This window comes from Channa argus, chromosome 16, assembly GCF_033026475.1.
Source record: "Channa argus isolate prfri chromosome 16, Channa argus male v1.0, whole genome shotgun sequence".
NCBI lineage: Eukaryota > Metazoa > Chordata > Actinopteri > Anabantiformes > Channidae > Channa > Channa argus.
Window position 1 is genome coordinate 22,799,903 of NC_090212.1, and position 20,336 is coordinate 22,820,238.

Sequence of the window (20,336 nt, forward strand, 5' to 3'; positions counted from 1 at the left end):
TATAAGCTTAGGAGGTAAAAATAAGAAATGACAATTTAAGACACAGTAAAATATTTGCACAATACAATAGTTAATGTAGATGAGACGTATAAAGAAAATTTATATTTACAGAAAGTTAAACTGCACAAGCAAAAACAAAATGCTATAAAGAGTTAAAACTGTGATAATGGCCGTGAAACAGGAGAACGTGTAAAAAGTAGACAGTGTGCGCGCACACACTATGGGTCAGATACTGATGAGAGGCACTTTGCTGAACTCTCAGCTGCTTCAGCACAGTCTAAATGAACTTTCCTCTTTAATGAAAACTGCAGGAATCCAGAATCCAGAAATCCAGTACTGATTCATTTTCTGAAGTGATCGTTTTTTCCAAAGTCCACGTCCACATGCCTGTTCCCCACAGAGCTGAAGCAGATTAAAGTTGAAACAAACAATCCTTGGAGTGGCTACTGTGCACGTGAGTGTGCATGTGAGCTGATCACTGAGGGCTTTGTTCTGTGAGTTGCAGATTAGCGTGTCAGCTAAATCAGATCATTTGTTTTAGGTAAAAAAAAAACAAAAGGCACACTCCAATTCTAACACGTGAGTTTGTACTTTGAATGAGGACGACCAAACATTTGCAAAATGTTTCCTTAAACACATTTGAAGATTTAATCTTAGGTTTTTATTCAAACTGACTGGATTTCTTCGGTTTCTCTTTATTTTCAAAGTCCCAGAGTAAACCTTCATGTTTGTTTGGACAGTCACTGAGTAACTGCTCATGTCCAGATGGGAGGAAACAGTTTTTCCTGCTGCTCTCGCTCAGATTAGTGTTCATGCATAAGCTGCTGGACTCTGGTGTAGCAGCAGGTTTTGAGTCCAGTATGAAGTCAGCTGCTCGCTTTCTGCTGCTCTTCCTCTCTTTGTCTCCACAAGTCAGTCAGGGGAAAGTGGAGGATGCCTTGATAGGGCTGGGTGCCCCTCCGGGGCTCCCCGTCCTCTGGGACGAGCTGCAGGGGTTAAACGAGCTGGTCCTGAGCCTGAAGGCGGAGGAGGTGGAGCGGCGTCAGACCCTGCGGAGCTTGGAGAGCCGGTTGAGGGACCGAGAGGCAGAGGCCGAGAGGCAGGGACGAAGCCTGGATGGGCTGGAGGAGGCTGTGGTCCAGCAGAGGGAGGCGATGGAGAGGACTGAGGCTGACAGGAGGCTGCTGACCGAGCTGAACTCTGACCTGAGGATGAAGGTGGAGCAGCTGGAGGAGCAGAGCAGAGGTGGGTGGGGTCTGTATGTGACAGGATGTGATTGAGCCTGAGGATCTTGTTTCAATCTGGTCTGAACTGTTTGTTTGTGTCTCAGCTCAAGCAGCTGAACTGTGGTCTCTGGGGTCCAGACTGAACCTCAGTGAAAGCAAAGTGGATGACCTGAAGAAGAAGAACACGGGTGAGACAGAGTCAGAAAAAAGCCTTCACAGTCACAAACCGTCCAGATGCCTCAGTATGGGCACTGGTCCAGTTGCCGTGGTAACCCTGTCATTTCGTTCCTCCACAGCTCTGGCTGCAGAGCTGCCTTTCCTGCAGACAAGACTGAGGGCGAGTGAGAGCACATTGGAGCAGCTGAGGAGGAAGAATGCAGGTCATCGTCATCACAGTGCAGTAGTTCTTCCATGTCCAGATCTGTAAACATGGTTCAGTTCAATCCAGGGGCTAAAACCCCAAATATCCAATGTAGTGTTGTCAGTGTATCCTGTGTTCTCTGTGCTGGTTTTCAGTCCTGGCAGCAAGACTATGCAACTCTGAGAGTCTGATGGAGGAGCTGAGGATGCAGGTCTCAGGTCAGACCCACTTCTTTATTTCCTTTATAATGACCAGTAGCACTTTACATTCAGAACTGGACCTACAGCAGCAGTGATGTGGATCCAAGTCATGGATCTTAATCTGACAAAGTAAAAAAAAAAAAACTTTGACTGTTGACTACTTTTCTTGTCTTGGAACGTGGGTCAAACTCTGAACTCAGTTTGATCTTGGAATCTTTTTGTGTTTATTTGTTTCTTACCTGTGTTAATTTATCACTTGTCACCTGGTCTAGTTGTCTCAAGATGGAACATAATCCAGATGTAGGACTTTATCTCTGTTGACATGGGTTTTTCACATGTGCATTTGAGACTCGTTGCCTTAACCTGGCACTTGGTTTGGACTTGTTTGGCTCTTTTCAGACTTTGACAGGCAGGACTTGTAGTCTAAGTTTGAATAATTCAAACCAACTTGATAATCTCGAGTCAGTCTTAAAAAATGCATTCGAGGACAAGGCAAAAGAAACTGCTGTTTAAAATGATTTAAATCATTTCAGCTGCATCTCAATCACTGTCTCCACTTGAGTCTCTACCAGCGTCCCCAGCAGCATCCACAGCCTCCAACATTTCGTCTAAAGAATCGAAGCTGGACGGTGGACTGAAGTCAAACACGGAAGGTGATCAAACTGAGCAATCAGAGCCATGTTTTCATCAGTTCTCAGAACCTCATCAACCTATATGAAAGCAGTTATAAGGACCGTAGATGTGGGTTAGTGGATCCTGCTTCACATCTTGGTCGGCAACAGCCCTTTGTTGGTACAGTAGTCTTTGTGAAGACAATCAGGTTTTGTAACTTGTAACTTTATTTGTGAAGCGCTTTAAAAAAAATAGGTTGACCAAAGTTCTGTACAGATTAAAAACATAAAATAAGAAGTATACAATAGCATAAAACGTGTGATAACAATTAATCAGTCAGAATAATACAGCGAACAGATAAAATAATGTCAACAACTCAGCCTGGGCCAAAGGCCAATGAAAACAAGTGGGTTTTAAGAAGGGATTTAAAAACGGGTAAGGATGAGGCCTGTCTGATGTGCAAGGGCAGCTCCTTCCACAGTTTTAGAGCAGCAACTACAAAAGCTTGGTCTCCTCTGAGCTTACATTTAGTTTTTGGTACACTCAGAAGCAGTATGTTAGCTGATCTAAGCGATCGTGATGGAACATATGGGTGCAATAGCTCAGAGAAGTAAAGTGAGGCAGCCCCATTTAAACATTTAAAAACGAATAAAAGAAGTTTAAAATGGATCCTAAATTGCACAGGCAGCCAGTGAAGTGAAGATCAAATAGGAGAAATATCCTCATATTTTCGAGTGCCGGTTAAAAGACGTGCAGCAGCATTTTGGACGAGCTGCAGTCGAGAAATTGACGACTGACTTATGCCAAGATAAAGTGCATTGCAGTAATCCAGCCGGGTGGTAATGAAGGAATGGATTATTGTTTCAAAGTGCTGCTTTGTGAGAATGGGCTTGACTCTGGCCAGCTGCCTCAAGTGAAAGAAACTAGACTTAACAACAGACCGGATCTGGCTTTCAAGCTTCAGGTCAGTGTCCATTTTAAACGCAAGGTTAATAATGTCAGATTTGGCGTATTCAGCCAAGGGTTCCTAGTCTACAGGGGTAGTCCCACTAGATAAGTTAATTCCCAACATAATGACCTCAGTGTTTAAGTCTTTAAAATGTAAAAAGTTAAAAGCCATCCAGGCCTTAATGTCCTCTAAACATTTCAGCAATGAACTGACAGAGAAGCAGTTTTAACAGTAAAACTCTTAATTTAGGTCACAGAATCATAAACTGTGAAGTATTGCATTTAGTACAGTGTTGAGGTACTTGTTACCATATTAGAACATATCTATTTTATGATACATTGTATTTCTATATAATCAAATATTGTACTTTTTACATGTATCAGGTAACTGTTGTCATTCCTCACTGTACAAATTCAAATATTACATTTTAAAATATAAAAAGTTATCATTAGCTTTAACAAATCTACAACTAAACTGCAGAGATTCCCTCGTTCCTCGTTTAGTCTGAATGATGATTCTTCACTTTGATCGAAGTCACTGTCATTGAATAAAGTAAATTTATCCACAAAACTCAAATACTGAGAGAAACAAGTGTGTGGGTGTAAACAGTGAACATGTGTTTCAGATCTGCAGAGTCGACTGGACGATCTGGAGGAAAAACTTAACCGGTCTGCAGAGAGACACCAGCTCCGAGGTAAAGTGGGTACAGGTCTCTCTGAAATCTACTGTTAATTTCCTTCCCAACATCATACGGTTGGTCGGGGAAGTCAGTTAATGTGTAAAAATGTGAGAGGAATTGTTTTCTGTAGAGACTCAACTAAAGGAAGCAGACAGACACCTAGACGAGCTGAAGAGACAAAATACAGGTGAGGAACATCTGGATCCAGTTCCTCAAAGTAAATGGTAACTGGTCTGCATTTATGTAGAACTTTTCTACTTTATAAGTTCTCACACACACACACACACACACATGAACCACCAGGCGGAACTCCGGGTTTGGTATCTTTCCCAAGCCACCAAGCACAAGTTTCCCAAGTTTGGTGCTAACACAGCTAAACCGAGTTGCTGTGTTTCTTGTTGTTGTTTCATTAGTTGTGTATTTATTATTATTTATTATGCATTTCCCATTTATATGTGGTTGTATAGTATTTTCAGTTTTGGGTCAATTTATTTCACTTTATGTAGTCTAATTGATTTCAGCACTGAACAACAAACTGAGGGTTAGTGAACATCACCTAGACGAGCTGCAGACAAAAACCCCAGGTAAACGTGAAGCAAACAAACAAACAAACAAACAAACTTTCTGACCTGGTCAGAAATGTTGGAAAAGTCCTACAATTTTAAACTTCTAATGAAACATGAGCTACAGGCACAGAGAAAGTGAAGCCTAATAAAACGTTTTTGTCCCTTCAGCTGCAAGGAACTGGTCGTCTTTGGAGGACAGTCTGTCCACTGTGATGACCCAACTGCTGCAGCTGGAGACAAATACAACAGGTACAAACACACTGACACAGATCTCATTAGATCAGAGTTTTCTGTTTGTACACTGGCAGGACAGCTGAGGGCTAACAGACTGCATCTGACTGAGTCAAATATCCACTGTTTTCAGAACAAAGCACAGAACTGATGAAGCTGGAAAGAAAACTAAACTCCACTGAGAGTCTGCAGATCAAACTGAACAATGGTACAGTCCAAAAGCCTGTTCCTTCACCTGTGGGTGAGCTGAAAATGTAGAGGAACCACAGTCATGATCAGATTGTTGTCTGCAGTAAACCTTCCTCTATGCAGAGCTGTTGATCAGGCTGAGTGTTGGTGAGAAACAACTGGAATCTCTGAAGACAAAGAACTCAGGTGAAACTCTTCTGGTTGTCCTTTAATGAAGTTTATACAAATTGTCTTTAGTGGAGTCCAGTCTAGTGGAGTGTTTTCATGACAGCAGACATTTATTATTGATTTGTTTGTTGGATTGTTCAAATTGGACATAGACTGAGCATAAGGAAGAAATATCTTGAAAACACCGGTAACAGCCTGTATAACTGAAGACAGTTGTTTGAGTGTGACATCTGAAGCTTTTATATCAAGCAGACGTTCAGAGGATCGAGGTTCCCTGGGGAGCTCCTTTGTGTGTACAGCAGAGAGTAATCATCCCTGTGGGTGGTGGTGTTTGGAAAATAAGAGTTCTTCAAAGAACCTGAGGTTATCTCGGTAGAGTTATTGTATCATAAAGAAACTGTCAGAAACTCAGGTGACACTAATCATTTAATGTGCTAAATTCATTTTAATTTCCAAACGTTGTTTACAGGTTAAACAGCTTTAGAATGACTGTAAAATGTTGAGGAACCCTGAGGACCTCCTGGTTGTAAAACTACTCTTTTATAGTAATAGTAGTAGTGTAGTGTACAGTAGTGTAGTTTTTATTGAACCCTGCTGAGTTTTAATGGACCTTTAGCTTTCTCTGGTGGAGTGCAGACTGACAACACCACTTCCATATATGTCCCTCAGTATTTTCACCATCGCCTAATGTGTGAATGGAACAAATAAGGTGTGGGGTTTTTTTTTCAGCAGCTCTGGAGATCAGACTGAGATCCACTGAGACACATCTGGAACAACTGGAAACTCACCTTGCAGGTAATTTCTTTAACTGTTCAGCGGTACATTTAGTTATTGATTAATGAATTACACAAGTAATTTCCTGTCCAGCTGTGAAGGTTAGACTGAGGGTCAGCGAGAAAAATCTGGAACATCTGGAGACAGAAAACACAGGTGTCACTGAAGCTTTAAGAGAATCTTCTTCATAACCATGGTTCTTGTTTGGGAGGTCCTCTCAAAACCCTAATGCTCAGTCCACCTCTGTTTTGTCTATTTATTCTGTGTATCAGTTCAGTCTGCTGATCTTCTCTTGATGGAGTCCAGACTAAGAGAACAACACAGTAACACAACAGGTACTACAGGTATTTCTTTACACATACTGGCACTAGTGTTATTGACTAATGAAGAGGACGTTTCTTGTTCTAGAGCTCTTCGAACGACTAAGTGTCAGCGAGAAACATCTGGAAGATCTGAAGACTGACAACTCAGGTAAAGTGAAGTCAAAGACGTTGACTTACAGGAGAAATGTGTTGAAAAAAGTTAAAGTTTAGAGATTCTTCAGACTGGAACCATGTAGGATCCTTTATGGTTCCCCGAGGAACTCCCTTGTAGACTATTTAACCTCTTGGTTCTTTCATGGAGTTCACAGAAAAACTTTTTAAAAATAAAATCAGATTTTTCACCTACAATAGAAACGATTTCTGTAACATTAAGTTAAGCCACTGGTTTGTGTCTTGTTGTTGCTCATAGAAAGTGCCAAGAGCACTTCAGATTTTTTATCAATTTTTCATTATCACTGATGTTACTCACCTGATTTAATGGAGATGTGAAGTTGGACACAGTATATATACCTAAATGTTTAGCAGTTGGAGACTCACTGTTTTAGAAGAAAATATTGATCAAATGATTTCCCCTTCAGCTCTGGAGCTTAGACTGAATGTCAGCGAGATACTTCTGGAAGATGTAAAGGCAGGAAACACAGGTGAGTGTTTGACCATAAAAAACCTTCTACTGCTCAGTTTTTTATTTTGTTAATAGGACCTTTTCACATTTTGCAGCCTGTCTTCAGCATATGTGAGTGATTCAGCAGGTTCAAAGCAGTCATTACCATGGTAACAAACACAGCTGATCAGGTCATGTTATCAGTCTCAGAGCTGTGTCCATACACTTTATCTGACAGCTTTTCTCCCTCATGATCCAGTGACACCCACACAGACAGGAAACACAACTTTTAAAAGGCAAGTTCACCCCTTTTTCACCTTTGCATAGAAAATCCTTTCACTGCTGAAGCATTGACAGTGCATTCTCTTTATGGAAATGCTTTTTCTTCTGATTTCCGTCTTCCCTACATATTTGGCCCTTGACTACTTCAGCCTACTTTCAGCTACAAACACCATTAATGTACAGCTTATTAGGGACATGTGATCTTCCCATCCGCTTTTTAATAGATTTTGATCCCTTTCACTTTTAAGTAGTAGGGCATACTTCAGCCTAGAGAGACCATTAAAACTTTGAGTAAATGTTTTTAATATCTTTTATAGTTTTTGAATAATTGCAGTTTTAGTTTTATGCAGTTTTTGAAAATTTATGCTCTCCTCCAGCAGAGTGGTGATGATTTCACGCACTAACTTCTGCTCTTAAACCCTTTTTTTTTCCTCCGTTTTTCTCTTCTTTTCTCTGTTTTCAGTTTACACGGACAAATTATAAATAAAACGGTAGAGAATATTGTCAGTTTTCAGAAAATGTGCTTCTCAGTTTGAGACTTACGGTTTTCAAAGGATTTGGCTAAAAGCATAGACAAGTATATCAACCTGTTAGTTGAAGCCTTCTGCCACTCACGGTGAAGGAATTTCTGACATGACTGTATATAAACAAATGTCATTTGCCCTTCCCGCCCTATGTCTCGCTCTTTTATCTCTATGGAAACAGTATCGAACAAGCACAAAAAAAAAACACAGATACTGCACTGATCTGAATGATGACAAGTATTTCATGCCTTATTTTAAAACCCTTGTGCCGTCTTCAGGCATTTTTGTAAAGTTTTTTTGATTTGGTGGTCATTTGGGCTGTGTTACAGCTTATGGCGTGAAGAACTTTTCTTTTTAGAAAATGTTTTAAATCCAGTGTCTTTTTCTCTTACATGTCATTTATACTACCTCGTTTTCCGCTAATTTTACTATAAAGTTGTCCCACTGTGGGCCAGTTTTAAACCATCTTCATCATATTAACCTGCTGCGCTTAATGTGTACTTTTATTCTGAGTAAATGTTTTATAATCAAACTTTTCTCATTAACCTTTCCCTTGCAAATTATGATGAGATCATGTCAAAATCTGTTGTTAGATGGAAATGCCTTATCCTACTTTTACTCTTGCTTTCAGGCAATGTTCAACCCAACCCTGGCCCCCTGTGTAAAAACACTGGTATTTCTGATGAATGCAGAGCTTGGTCAGGCCTTGGTAATAATAATATAAATGTTCATAGGTCTTGTTTTCTGAAATCGGGTTGAATAAAGTAGTCTCGGACAAAGATTTTTATATCCGGTTACAATGTCGTTCGTTGTGATCGCCTTAGAAAAGGTGGGGGTGTAGTCATATAAAAAAAAAAAATACATTTGACGTTACTCTCCTATCCTCTGTGTGCATTCCAAAACAAGTGTACTTGTGAAATTCTTTTCCTGAAACTTTAATTCCCAAAGGATCAATTCCTCACAATTATAGGCTGTTATAGACCCTCTTCAGCCTGGGAGGTGGCCATAGCTCGGGTTGGTAAGGCAGTCGTCCACGGACCACAGGATCAGTGGCTTGATCCCTGGTCCCAGCTATATGTCTAAGTGTCTCTGGGCAAGACACTGAACCCCTAACAGCCCTTTCCCATCCCCAGCTGTGCAGTGCCGGACCAAACCCGGTAGAAATTGGGGAGGGTTGCGTCAGGAAGGGCATCCAGCTTAAAAACTGTTCCAAATCAACACGTGGACAATGATCCGCTGTGGCGACTCTGAACTCACGGGATAAGCTGAAAGAATAGAAAATAAATAAATAAATGGACCCCTTTCAGCCTGCAGTGAAGCTCTCACCTCACTGCATAAATATGTTGCTGGGTTAAATTCAAATGCACTTGTCTTACTAGGTGATTTGAACCTAGATTTTTTGTCTGTATCTTCAGACAATCTAAAATCTGTCTGTGATTCTCTAAATCTCAGCTAATTAATTAATAGTCCAAAGCAGCCTATTATTAAATATCCCACTAGATCGTGCTTGCTTTTCTTAATTATGACATAGGTGTTTTTGCAAACATCTTTAACTCGAGCCTTATTTGTAATATAATTCCCAAAGTCTTGAAGTCAGCGTTTGTACTTCTTCTGCTAAAAGGAGGTGAACCTTCCAAAGAAGATAAATACAGACCAATTTCTAAGTTATGTGTCCTGCCAAAACTCTTTGAAAAGTTATTTAGTGACCAACTTAAGGTGTTTCTAGAAACAAACGGGATTCTATTGAATTTCCAATCTGATTTCAGAAATCAGCACAGCACTGTTACTGCAACACTAAAGGTTTTAAATTATTTTATTCAGGTGCTGGATTATAAAAATATTGTGTTGCCTTTTTGATTGATCCTTCTAAGGCATTTGACATAGTTGATCACACACTTTTGATCAAATCTTTATTACGTATTGGCTTGTTTGACCAAGCTGCCACTTGGTTTATCAACTATATTTCAAATAGAACGCAGTTTGTTCAAATGGCTGGTTCTACCTCATCCTTCCTAAGATTCTCTAAAGGAGTGCCGCAGGGCTTGGTCTTAGGACCCATTCTATTCTCCATTTATATTAATAGTTTTGTGTGAAAACCTCTCAAATATCTTGTATCATTTTTATGCTGCTCTTCCTCACTCGCCCAGGCCTTAGAGATTTTACAGTCTGTTTTTAATATTGTTCAGTCTCCTCTACAAGGGAAAAGGATAGCTAGTTTTCAGTTACATATATCTGGGCTTTTTACTTGATCAGGAGCTTCCTTTTGTAGCACAGTTTGTCATATTGGTCGTCCGCAAATTGAGGGTAAAGCTTGGGTTTTATTATCGTAAAAAATCCGGCCTCTCCCTCGGAGCATATAAATGTCTTGTATTGGCAACCTTTCTACCATTGCTTGATTATGGAGATGTGCTATACATGAGTGCCTCAACCAAATGTCTTGAGTCTCTAAATATAGTCTATCACAATGCCTCCAGGTTTATTACAGGTTGTAATCACCTAACACGTTACTGTGAACTGTCTGAGTGGCCTGCCTTGAGCATACGAAGATATATTTACTGGATGATGCTAATTTATAAGGCTCTTCTTGGCTTGGTTCGGTTAAATGTATGCTCCCTTCTGCAAATAACTAAAAGCCATTATGATTTACGTTCATGAGACATTTCTAGACTCACTGTTCCTCGTGTTCGGAACGAATTAGGCAAGCGAGCATTTAGTTTTACTGCCCCCTCTGCCCCCAGAGTTAAAGATATCAGAACTCATTTCACTTGAAGCCTTCCATTCATTCCTAATTAAACAACGAGAATCCACTGGACAGCGCTTGTGTTTTTAAATTTTTACCTTGTCCTCATCCTCTGCACTTTGTAATAACAAACTGTATGCAATAACTAAATTATTGTTTGTTGTAACTTATTGTTTGCAATATCTACTTAAAACTGTATTAATGTTATGGAAAGTGCTGCTGACCTCTTGGCCAGGTCAATCTCAATAAGTTTTTATCTGGTTGAATGAAGGGTGATGGAATTAATGAATGAATAACTAAAAGTTCTTCCTTTTAACAAGTATTCCACAACAATTAGTATTCTCTACTTATGCTGAAGTACTAAGTGTGTGGTTCAAAGTGTACATTAAGTCCTACAGCAGCAGGGCTCTAAAAAAAAGAAGAAAAAAAGAAGACTCTAATTGTGAATGTGAACTTACAAGGTGAATATTGGTAATGGAAGTTACAGTAATCACGGTGTGCGTCTGTGTAGCAGCCAAATTGGCCAAAAAATTAAGTCACATTAAAAGATTTCCAAACTACAAGCATCTGCAGACTTCAAAAAACAGTGATTTTTATTTTATTTATTTTTTTTATTTGATGATATTCTTTAACTGAAGGTGATTATTAAAAACAGGCCTCGTCTGATTTGAAAGATGATGCTAACTTAGACAGAGAAAAAGAACTAACATGGCTGATGCTCCTCCAATCAGCTGTTAATAAGTTACACAATGATTTCAGCCCGAGGAGCCGAGGTGGAAGATGTAACTCTGAGACTGGACTTCACAGAGCAGCAGGTGGACGAGCTGAGGATACAAAGCACAGGTGAGCTTAGTTAAAGATCACGTCCATGCATCTGCTCTGTCTCTGTTTGCTTTATTAGGTGTGTTCAGCCTCTTAGCGAATGGTCACAGCTCAGAGGGAACCGAAGGTTTCTGGCCTTTTCCTCAACAACATAAATACGTCCGGTGTTTTTGATGAAGTGAAGTGTCTCAGCCAGATGTTAAAGGTGGACTGACTGTTCTGTTCAGTGTTAGTGGAAACCAGTTTTGAGTTGGTGGGGGGGGGACCTGTATGTCATGGTTCTCACTTAGAACTAAGGATGACTGCCTGGTCTTCAGCTGTTTGGGCAGGACTACACAGTTAAGAGTCCAGAGACAGGGTTGGGGAAAAAAAGGATTTGTGGTTTAAAAACCCACACCCCCACACCCCCTCTGGCCGAACCATGACCTACATCACTAAGAATCTCACAGATTTATTTCCTCTTTGCTTACACAAGCTGCTCACAACAAAAATGATAAGTTCAGACTGCAGGAAACACATGAATGAGGTGAAGCTGCTGTTGTTGCTCAGACTGAGAATCATGTGAAGCCAAGTCATCCCTGCACTTTTTATCAATATGTTTTAGTTCTGATGTTGATCAGGTGATCAGATCAGCTGCCAACTCTCATCAGTGTCTAAACTCTGATTTCCAGCTGTGAGCTTCAGACTGAATGAGATCGACAAGCATCTGCAGCAGGTCACAATCACGGACTCAGGTTTGGACTCACATCCTACATTGTTGTAGATGAGGACCCGACAGTGTTGTAGTGGTTTTGTTGATGCTTGTCAGTCTGAAATTGATTTCACTCCAAACCAAACTTTCAGACAAGTTAAAGGTGGCATTTTCAGCCGGGCTGACTGATTCAGGATCCATTGGACCGTTTGATGAAGAGACCGCTCTGATCTTCTCTAAAACCATCACCAACATCGGCCAGGCCTACAACCAGTCTGCAGGTAAAACATTAGTTTTCATCCTTAAAGGCACAATGCTGCGTTTTATTAACAAGCCACGGCTGGGGGAAAATAAGTGTATTCAGCCTACTCGCCGCACAGTCGAGCGGTGAGTAGTTTACTGATGAAGGTCAGAGCATGAGCTGAACATTCAGCCACATGCTAATTAAAATATTTATATATATTTGATGCTGTTCGTAACATAAATTTAAGTTTATTCCTGATTAATTAACAAACTTCTAAAATTATGGCTAACAAATGTAGCCAATGAAAGTCACAGAGCAACAGCACAGATTTTAACCAGTTTATGTACTGACCAATGGTTAACACATAATCATTAACCATTAGTTATTAGTAATCATCAGCTGAAGAAGTAATGGACTAAAAGCAGCCTAAAATAGAAATACTGCAGTACAATTTCTGGAAACTTGGGCTTCAGTAAACAGTTAATTGGTGTGTGTGTGTGTGTGTGTGTGTGTGTGTGTGCGTGCGTGTGCGCACACGCTTCAGGTGTGTTCACAGCTCCTATGAGAGGAATTTACTACTTCAGCTTCACAGCTGCAGATTACCTCAAAGGGTACATGGGTCTGTACCTGTACAGGAACAACCAACCAATCATCTTCAACCTGGACCTGAACAACCACGGCGGCTATGCCTCCACGTCTAACAGCGTGGCTCTACAACTGGAGGAGGGAGACGGAGTCCATCTCCGTCTGCCGGCCAGCTACCGGCTGTATGACGACTCCAGAAACTTCAGTGTCTTCTCTGGATTCCTGCTTTTCCCGCTCTGATTGGAGAGTCCACAGATTAGGGTACGAGTTAGACATCCTCTACAACAAACTATTGTTGTAGCTTTCATTTATACTGGACTTTTATTTAGATTTTTTATTTTTTTTAGTTATTTCCTGTAGCTTCTATCTGGATGGAGATGATGTTCTAACACAGAAATGATGATCTGAGTCCTCAGATCCCCAGTCCTCCTCTAAATTCTCTACAGAAGAGTACATTCTAATAGTTTTCTTAAGTACCTTTACTTTAATATACAGAAGTCCTGTGTTTACAGCATGTTATCTTGGAGCTGTTTGAGTTGAAGCTACTTTATTATTTAGTTTGTTTTGTCTCCAACAATGAATCAAACTTCATTTATTTATCAAATGTTTTCAATGAAATTACGTTATTCTGTCACATATCAGTTGTTCAGTAAAAAGGACAGTATTTCCTCTGACGTGTAGTGAAGTAGGAGGTAGGAGAAATGAGCTGTAAATGTGCTTTTAGCTGAGCAACCCAGGCTCACGTCTCAGCAGGTGGATTTATTCTTCAGCGCAGTACAAACAACTGAGATGCTTCATTTAAACACGTGAGTCTCAAACTTTTATTAAATTTGACATAATTAACGTTGACCTTTTTGTTTGTGTTTGTGTAGTAACAGTTATCAAAATGTACAAGCTCATTGCTATTGAAAAGTAAGAAACAACTTCAGCTGCTTGATATTAGAAACACAGCGTCCCTCTGCAGTTAGTGTTCTGTAGTCTCCCAACAGGAGTTTAAGGGTTCCACATCAAACTAAAGAAACAAAAGTCTCATATTGCTATTTTAAAGTCCTGCACCAATGATCAGCGATCAATAATCCTTCAGATTGACGGGACACTTGAGGGAATGAAAGAAGCCCAAACGCCCACAAATCGGACCTCTTTTGTTTCTGATTTGCTTCAGTTTCTTTAAAAAACACCTTAAGACGAGAAGATATGTTGCATAAAAAGGAATAAAAATCAAATGGCTTCATATCCTTCATCTGTGAAGACGAGGAGGAGGCAAAAGACACTAAGAATACAGAGGGAGGAAGACAGTGAAAAGATAGAGAGGAAAGAGAACAAAGGACAAGAAGGTTGTGGAGGAGGGAGAGGGTGAGGAGATGAAGAGGAGGATGATCAGGATCGTACTGATCCTGCTCTGCAGCAGGAACTCAGTGGGGGTGGGTATTGACCCTCCTGTGCACGGCCTGCAGCAGCAGCAGAGAGTACTCCTCCAGCAGAGCGGCAGTCTTCACTTCCCCCACTCCTCCCAATCCCCCGTTTACTCCCAGCATGCTTGGTGCGCTGAGTGGCAGGCAGTCAATCTCCGCCCTCATGGCCTGGAAAGCCTCCGATAGGACTACAGCCATCTGCTGCTGGTCGGGGGCGGAGTCATTAGGAGAGGAGCCACTTACCTGGAGGAGAAGCAGGAATACAGGTGAGCCCCTGTGGACTGTGGGTAAAGTCTGATCACTAATGAGATCGATCAATAATCTTTCTCACTGGCTTTGGTGAGGTCAGCTCAGGCTCCTTCTTTTAACAATATTACAGTACTGTTACTCTGCTGCAAGGTTAATATAGCTTTTCAAATTTTTACTTGGATATTTTAAGATTCAATCTGATTTTCCATTTAGTTTTAGAGTTTTTAGTTGAGCGTAAAGTTGCCAGATTTAGGGGTGAGATCCTGGATGGAGAAGCGTGGACCACATGAACTGTGGAGTGTACACAGGAATATGGAAGTAAAATAACTTCAGGTAAAGTTCTAGTTACTTTATATAACTCTTGTTGTTGCAAATGTCAGTCGCAAATATTAAACATTTTTAAAATAATCTTAAGAATTAAGATTAGTCTGAACTTGTGTGTGAAGCTACAGACTATTAGCTGAAATAATTAGTCGGACGTTTCATCTTTTAGTTCATTGGTTTCACCGTTGATTTGAACTAGTCTCATACAGGACTCACGTTTCCTCCCTTCTTCACCTGATGTGGCCTGAGTTTAGACCCTAACCTACCTCTGGATTTCATCAAGGTTGTCTCTGTACATTGCTGCATTCATCTGTCCCTTGATCCTGACTAATCTCCCAGTTCCTGCTGCTGAAAAACTTCCCCACAGCATTGGATGGTATTGGCCAGGTGGTGAGCCCCTCTCTCAATATGACCGGCTTGTTGGTTCCACCTCGATACAGTCATGTGTCGGAGATCTACAGACATTTCCTTGGACTTCATGGCTTGGTTTGTGCACTTGACATGCACTGAGACCTTTATATAGACAGGTGTATACTTTTCCAAATCATGTCCAATCAAGTAGTAGAAACATCTCAAGGATGAGCCGTGGAAACAAAATCCACCAGAGCTCAATTTTGAGTGTCATGTCAAAGACAACGAAAAAGCAAAAGTGACTTTTTCATTTATTTTTAATTTGCAGATTTGAAGATTTCTAACAAACTTCTTTCACGTTGTCAGTTTTGACCCAGGCACAAGCAATTGTGCAGTCGAGACAATTACTTAATGTTTAACATCATCACATTCCATCAACATAGCCTCTAATACTAACCTTCCTGTACAGATGTGTTGCTCTCTTAAAGCAGCTCTGCAACTCACTGGTCAGAGCTCTGCAAATCTCCACACTGATTGGCTGGTCTGCAGAAGAAGCAAGAAGCACAGGGTAAAGGAAGTAACCAGGACCTGAGAGATCAGGCTCAGTCGAGATTTTTTGTCACATATCTGCACCAAAAGTGAAATGTTGACAAGGACATTAAACAAAGAAGAGACAAACATCTCACCCCTTGAGGAGGAGGAGTGCAGATATGAAGAGGAGGACAAGGGGAAGAGCCTGAGCACAGATGTAGACATGACAGGATGAAGGAAAGAGGAGAAGAATGAGAGTCCAAACCTGCTTCACCCCTCTGTTCCATATCACTGCCTGCAGTAGTCTGGGCATCCTGCTGTAGCGGAGTCAGGGGGAAAACGGAGACCGGAGGAGGCCAAGACAAGGAGGTGGTGGCAGCACTGGTCTTGGAGGAAGGTGAGAAGGAGGCAAGGGAGGGTTTGTCAGGTAGTGGTCTGTTACTCCCAGGGACACGAGCCTGGAGACTGCGGGGGGGAGGCGCTGCCAGGTTACTAAGAGACGAGGCGACGACAGGCATGACTGCAGCATAGGGGGACGTAGCAAGAGCTGTGTTGGAGGGCACGATGGCAACAATTGGAAGTGGAGTCTCTTTGATCTGAGAAGAGGAGGTGACCAAGGATGATGCCGATGTCACTGATGCATCCTCTGCAGGTTCAGGGATGTTGAGGCCATCACCCACAGAGACAGAACGGGACATTTTGGCCATGGAGCTGGCAGTGGGACTCATGTAAGAGCGGGACACTGATGAAGTCGAGTTGGAGGATGAAGACTTTCTCTGCAGGGTAGCAGCAGATGGAGTGTTGGCTACAGCTGAAGAGACACTGGCCTTTTCCTGCTGGAGGGACCGAGGGGAGGCAGGGCTGGGTTTCTGAGGGGGCAGGGAACAGGATGAGGGAGGACATCTGGGGGAGGAAGGGAGGGTGGTGGGACGTGGCAGGGGGAGGAGCAGCGGAAGGGGGACCTCTCTGGATTGACGAGAGGCTGGCAGGGAGACAGAGGGGTCGCCTATGAAAGGACAGAGAGAGCATCAAGTCTAAGGCTTCACCATGGATCATTGAGTCTAGTGAGTCTTATTTTTTATCATTCTGGAAAGTCTAGTGTTCTTCAAGAACAGTCAAGTTTATGCCTTAGAGAACTTTAAAGTCCATGTCATGTCCTAACATTTTCTTTTTATGGTTTTGTCTCTTGGGATGTTACCTGTTTCAGTCAGCAGGCTGTGGACTGACTGGGCCTTCCGTAGTCCAGAAGAGCTCATATGGGAGCCAGTGGTTCGGGCTGTCGGGCCTATGTTCGTCCTGGACTCTGTAGTGGTTTGGACCTTCTTCTTCAGTGGGGAGGAATAGTATGTCTGCTTGGAGGTCTCCTCTTTGTAAACTTGAGTCTGGTGCTCATCTATTACCTGGTTGATCTGGTTCCCGACCTGAGTAGGCTTCGTCTGTTCCTGGTTCCATGATACCTTCTGGTTCTGGGTCAAGTTTTGCTCCATCAGAGGACGGACCTCAGAGACCAAAGGATGAGCCTTCATGTCTCCTGCTCCTCCTCCTCCGCCGCTGGTCCGAGTTGGAAGAGGAACCACTGCCCGACTGAGAAAAGGGAGGAACAGCAGAAAATATGAGAACTACCACCTCTGACAGGACATAAATACAGAAGAACCTGAAGGACTGTGGACAGAAATACTGTCCCGGTTTACCCAAGTCAGGACACGAGGACCTGAGTAATAAACTGTAATTGGAAAGTGAAGGGGTGACTGATATTTTACCTTCCAGCTGAATTCAGGGACAGGAACCTTGACGAAATGCTGAGACTCTCACTGGAGCTGTGAGAAACTCTGCTCGGACTCCCTGTCCACACACACACACACACACACACACACACACACACACACAGTGAATAATTAAATTGATTCTTTATGGTGGTTTTTAAACTCTTGCAGCAGTTTGTCTGTTGCAGTGTTGCTGCCTCTCTGGAAATTTGTCCCTGTGTCTGTACAACTGGTCAATTGTCTTTTGTCTTTTCCCTGGATGTGTTTGGACTCTGTGGTGTCAGTGTGTTTATCTGCTGACTGTACCTGAGGCAGAGAGGTCAGCCAGCGTGACAAAGTGCTCCTTCAGGAAAGCCTCTTGGTCTGGAGTCTGAGGAACCAGGTGAGACATCTCAGCCTCCCCTATGCACCCCCCCGTTCCTCCCTCCTCTTCCTCTTCCTCCTCCATCTCAGAGGAGTTTCCGTCACCACTGAGAGGCTCTGTGGTCTCAGAGTCTATGATGAGATCAGAGAACACTTACCAAATGGAACTGTTCCTTCTTTGTCCTTTACTTCCTGCTAATTTTTTACTTTCTGTTTTTCTATATTTATGCCTCTCCCTTTTATCTTTCTGTCTCTCTTTTTTTTGTCTGCTTTGGTACATCACAGGTCTCCAACAGATCTTCGCTCAGAGCAGAAGCTGTTGTGGTACTGCTCTGTGTTAACTGTAGATCGGATCCATCAACCCTAAATCCTTAAAAGAGACTTTTCCTCTTCCTGTGGGACATTGTCAGTCATGTTTTGGACAGGAAGGTCAGTCTGACTGTAGTTTGTTTTAGTTTTTTCATTTACAGATGTTCTGTGCAGATTGTGTTAACTGCTCAGTATTATTTGGACAGTGTCTCTAACACAGTAAATCTACAGTCTGACAGTTGATCCAGCTGAGCCTCTGTCAGCGTCCCTGAAGATGATGGTTCAGAGCAAAGGATGTCTCATATCCTTGGTGTCCTGGTTCCTCTCTCCTCACGTCTTTTCCTTGCACCCCTTTGTATGTCTTTAATGGGAGGAGCTAAGACGCAAGGAAAAGACGGGAGTGAGGGAAACAGCTGTGCCTATAAGAACTGGGATGTACCTACTGTCTTCTGCAAGTCTCCCCCCCTCTTTCTCTGCATCAATGTGTCTTTTTGTATCTCTGTATTTGTCAAATATCTGCCTTACCATCTCCTGCAGGTCTGTTTGGACTGGACAATGTTGAGCTGAATCCCAGTGAGCAGCCGCTGTCTGGACTGGGTTTGTCCCGTCGTCCACCTGCAGCAGGACACACCTCCTTCACCTGGAACTCACTGACAAGAGGGGGGTTCCAGAGGACGGGACAAGTGAAAAGAAATCCCATCCACAGCTAATAAATCCGGGCACCAGAAAGACACTATCCTACCTGCCTGCCAGGCTCACTCTCTCCTCCCATTGGTCAGGATACAGCACTGGAACCTCTCTGTCTGGGGTAGGATTGGACAGCAGGATGAAGTCTGGCCTCTGACTGGTCCTTAACTCATCGTCCACCTGATCGTCCACCTGGACAGAGGCAAATAACGTACCTTTAATGTTTATTCTTCACCTTGGAATAATGTCCTACTGTTAAATTGAGTCACTGGGTTTTTGAGGAGTCTTTGAATGTGTCTCATGGTGTCCTCCAGTGACTGGATTCTCCCAAACGCCTGACACTGGACCTACAATGGCTCTAACGTGTCAGAGACCCGCATAGGTGATTGGCTAAGTTACAGCCAGATGGCCACAGCATCCTTGGTTTGAATCCAGCTAAAGACGTTAGCAGCATGTCTCTATTACCTGTTCCCTATTTGTTGGTCTGTCCAACAAAGGCAGAACAAGTCCACCTGTTTTCATGTGATAACACCTGAGCATGTCCCACTCACTGAGGAGAACTGTAGATGTAAAATCTCTATGTAGCAGAGCCAGTGAACTTTTTATCTAGTTTTCTTGGTTCGGCACTCACCCATGCAGTTGTGACCTGCAGACTGATGGTGCTCCCCAGCTCCTGATTGGTCCTGTGAACCCTTGCCTCCATAGCCTGACTTTGCCTCCTCGGGCTGCAGAGGGACGGATTGACATCACTGGTGTGGGTGTTCACCTTTAGACGTGGTAAAGTGTCATTTTAGCACTTCTTTAACATCATGGAGGAAACATTGTTTATTTTTTAAATGGCGTGCGCTATATAGGATTTGTTAGGATCGAGACCTCCTCCTGCTCCTCGTGTCTCTCAGGGCAGTAAGAGTCCAGCAGCCTCAGATCCAACATGGACTTCACCATTAAGACGCCGTCAGCGGTACCCATTCTCCTTGACCAGCGACGGCGGGGGAGTCGACCACCTAAAACCTGCTGGAGAGTTCAATCGACTCGTAACTACAGAGAAGTATGAATCTGTTTTTCCCTCCTTAGATCTCAGTTCAAAATTCTAATCCTTGTAACATTAGGATCTACTTTAATTCAATCCTCATTCATTGAAAAGAAAATTCATATTCTGCAACAAAACTCAAGACAGCAGTGGAAAGACAGCTAAAGGTCTCTTCCACTGACCTTCATGCCGTCTCTGTAGTACTGAGAGTCCAAAGAGTCGTACTTGTCCTCGCACACATCTGTGGGAAATCAAAGACACCCATTTTAGACAAACTTTCATTTGGTCCTTTTTTCCCTGAACCATTAGTATTTAATTATCAAAGTTTTGAATCAGCTGTAAAACACATCGTTCAGTATTTAGTGTAACTTCTTCATGTGAGATATTTATTTATATCCCATGTTACAGCAGAAACCACTCCAACCTTTGTTTTGCTCTTTGTTCTTGAGAAGTGTTGACAGATAATTTGTTTGTGCAAGTGTTCCTGCTCTGTTTTATTAGATTTTTATAGGAAACTGTAGCTAACAGACCTGTCTCCTCCTCCAGCCTT

At 42.3% G+C, this 20,336-nt stretch overlaps 2 protein-coding genes across 13 annotated transcripts in view; one reads left to right on the plus strand and one right to left on the minus strand.

Moving 5' to 3' along the window:
- The first annotated feature begins 11 nt into the window (after positions 1 to 11).
- On the plus strand, positions 12 to 18,087 carry LOC137101311 (putative leucine-rich repeat-containing protein DDB_G0290503). Of its 7 annotated transcripts, XR_010911018.1 has the most exons (23): positions 12 to 1,245; positions 1,331 to 1,414; positions 1,523 to 1,606; positions 1,743 to 1,805; positions 2,321 to 2,440; positions 3,974 to 4,042; positions 4,158 to 4,214; positions 4,549 to 4,611; positions 4,762 to 4,842; positions 4,958 to 5,032; positions 5,137 to 5,199; positions 5,911 to 5,976; positions 6,049 to 6,111; positions 6,228 to 6,290; positions 6,364 to 6,426; positions 6,857 to 6,919; positions 11,185 to 11,268; positions 11,919 to 11,981; positions 12,091 to 12,219; positions 12,727 to 13,028; positions 13,492 to 13,573; positions 17,682 to 17,779; positions 18,046 to 18,087. XR_010911018.1 is itself a non-coding variant. In XM_067479578.1 (21 exons), exons 1-20 carry the CDS (start codon positions 813 to 815, stop codon positions 13,005 to 13,007), a joined length of 2,067 nt encoding a protein of 688 aa, XP_067335679.1. In that variant the 5' UTR covers positions 12 to 812; the 3' UTR covers positions 13,008 to 13,028; positions 13,492 to 13,614. The 7 variants fall into 7 exon arrangements, 2 of the variants coding, with proteins under 2 accessions (XP_067335679.1, XP_067335678.1); XR_010911017.1 differs by having other exon boundaries at positions 12,727 to 13,573; XR_010911019.1 differs by having other exon boundaries at positions 5,914 to 5,976; positions 12,727 to 13,573.
- The window catches only part of mapkbp1 (mitogen-activated protein kinase binding protein 1), a 24,930-nt gene continuing 18,199 nt past the window's right edge, over positions 13,606 to 20,336 (minus strand). The window contains exons 21-32 of one of the 6 annotated variants that reach the window (XM_067479564.1): positions 20,317 to 20,336; positions 19,969 to 20,027; positions 19,630 to 19,767; positions 19,388 to 19,522; positions 18,812 to 18,948; positions 18,595 to 18,719; positions 17,704 to 17,892; positions 17,395 to 17,476; positions 16,833 to 17,218; positions 15,900 to 16,640; positions 15,561 to 15,646; positions 13,606 to 14,422 (exon numbers count right to left, since the gene is read on the minus strand). The exon at positions 20,317 to 20,336 is cut by the window's right edge and continues 102 nt beyond it. In XM_067479564.1, coding sequence (XP_067335665.1) covers positions 14,180 to 14,422; positions 15,561 to 15,646; positions 15,900 to 16,640; positions 16,833 to 17,218; positions 17,395 to 17,476; positions 17,704 to 17,892; positions 18,595 to 18,719; positions 18,812 to 18,948; positions 19,388 to 19,522; positions 19,630 to 19,767; positions 19,969 to 20,027; positions 20,317 to 20,336 — 2,341 coding nt within the window. In that variant the 3' untranslated portion in view covers positions 13,606 to 14,179. Of the gene's footprint in view, positions 14,423 to 15,560; positions 15,647 to 15,789; positions 16,641 to 16,832; positions 17,219 to 17,394; positions 17,477 to 17,703; positions 17,893 to 18,594; positions 18,720 to 18,811; positions 18,949 to 19,387; positions 19,523 to 19,629; positions 19,771 to 19,968; positions 20,028 to 20,316 lie in introns of all 6 variants that reach the window. The other 5 variants (XM_067479565.1, XM_067479563.1, XM_067479566.1 and 2 more) reach the window with 5 other exon arrangements.

Excerpts from the sequence above, each read along its gene's own strand:
- LOC137101311 (XM_067479577.1), top strand. The coding sequence starts at position 813 with ATGCATAAGCTGCTGGACTCTGGTGTAGCAGCAGGTTTTGAGTCCAGT. Across the intron at positions 1,246-1,330 it reads GCTGGAGGAGCAGAGCAGAG|CTCAAGCAGCTGAACTGTGG; the intron begins GTGGGTGGGGTC and ends TTTGTGTCTCAG. Across the intron at positions 12,220-12,726 it reads GGCCTACAACCAGTCTGCAG|GTGTGTTCACAGCTCCTATG; the intron begins GTAAAACATTAG and ends CACACGCTTCAG.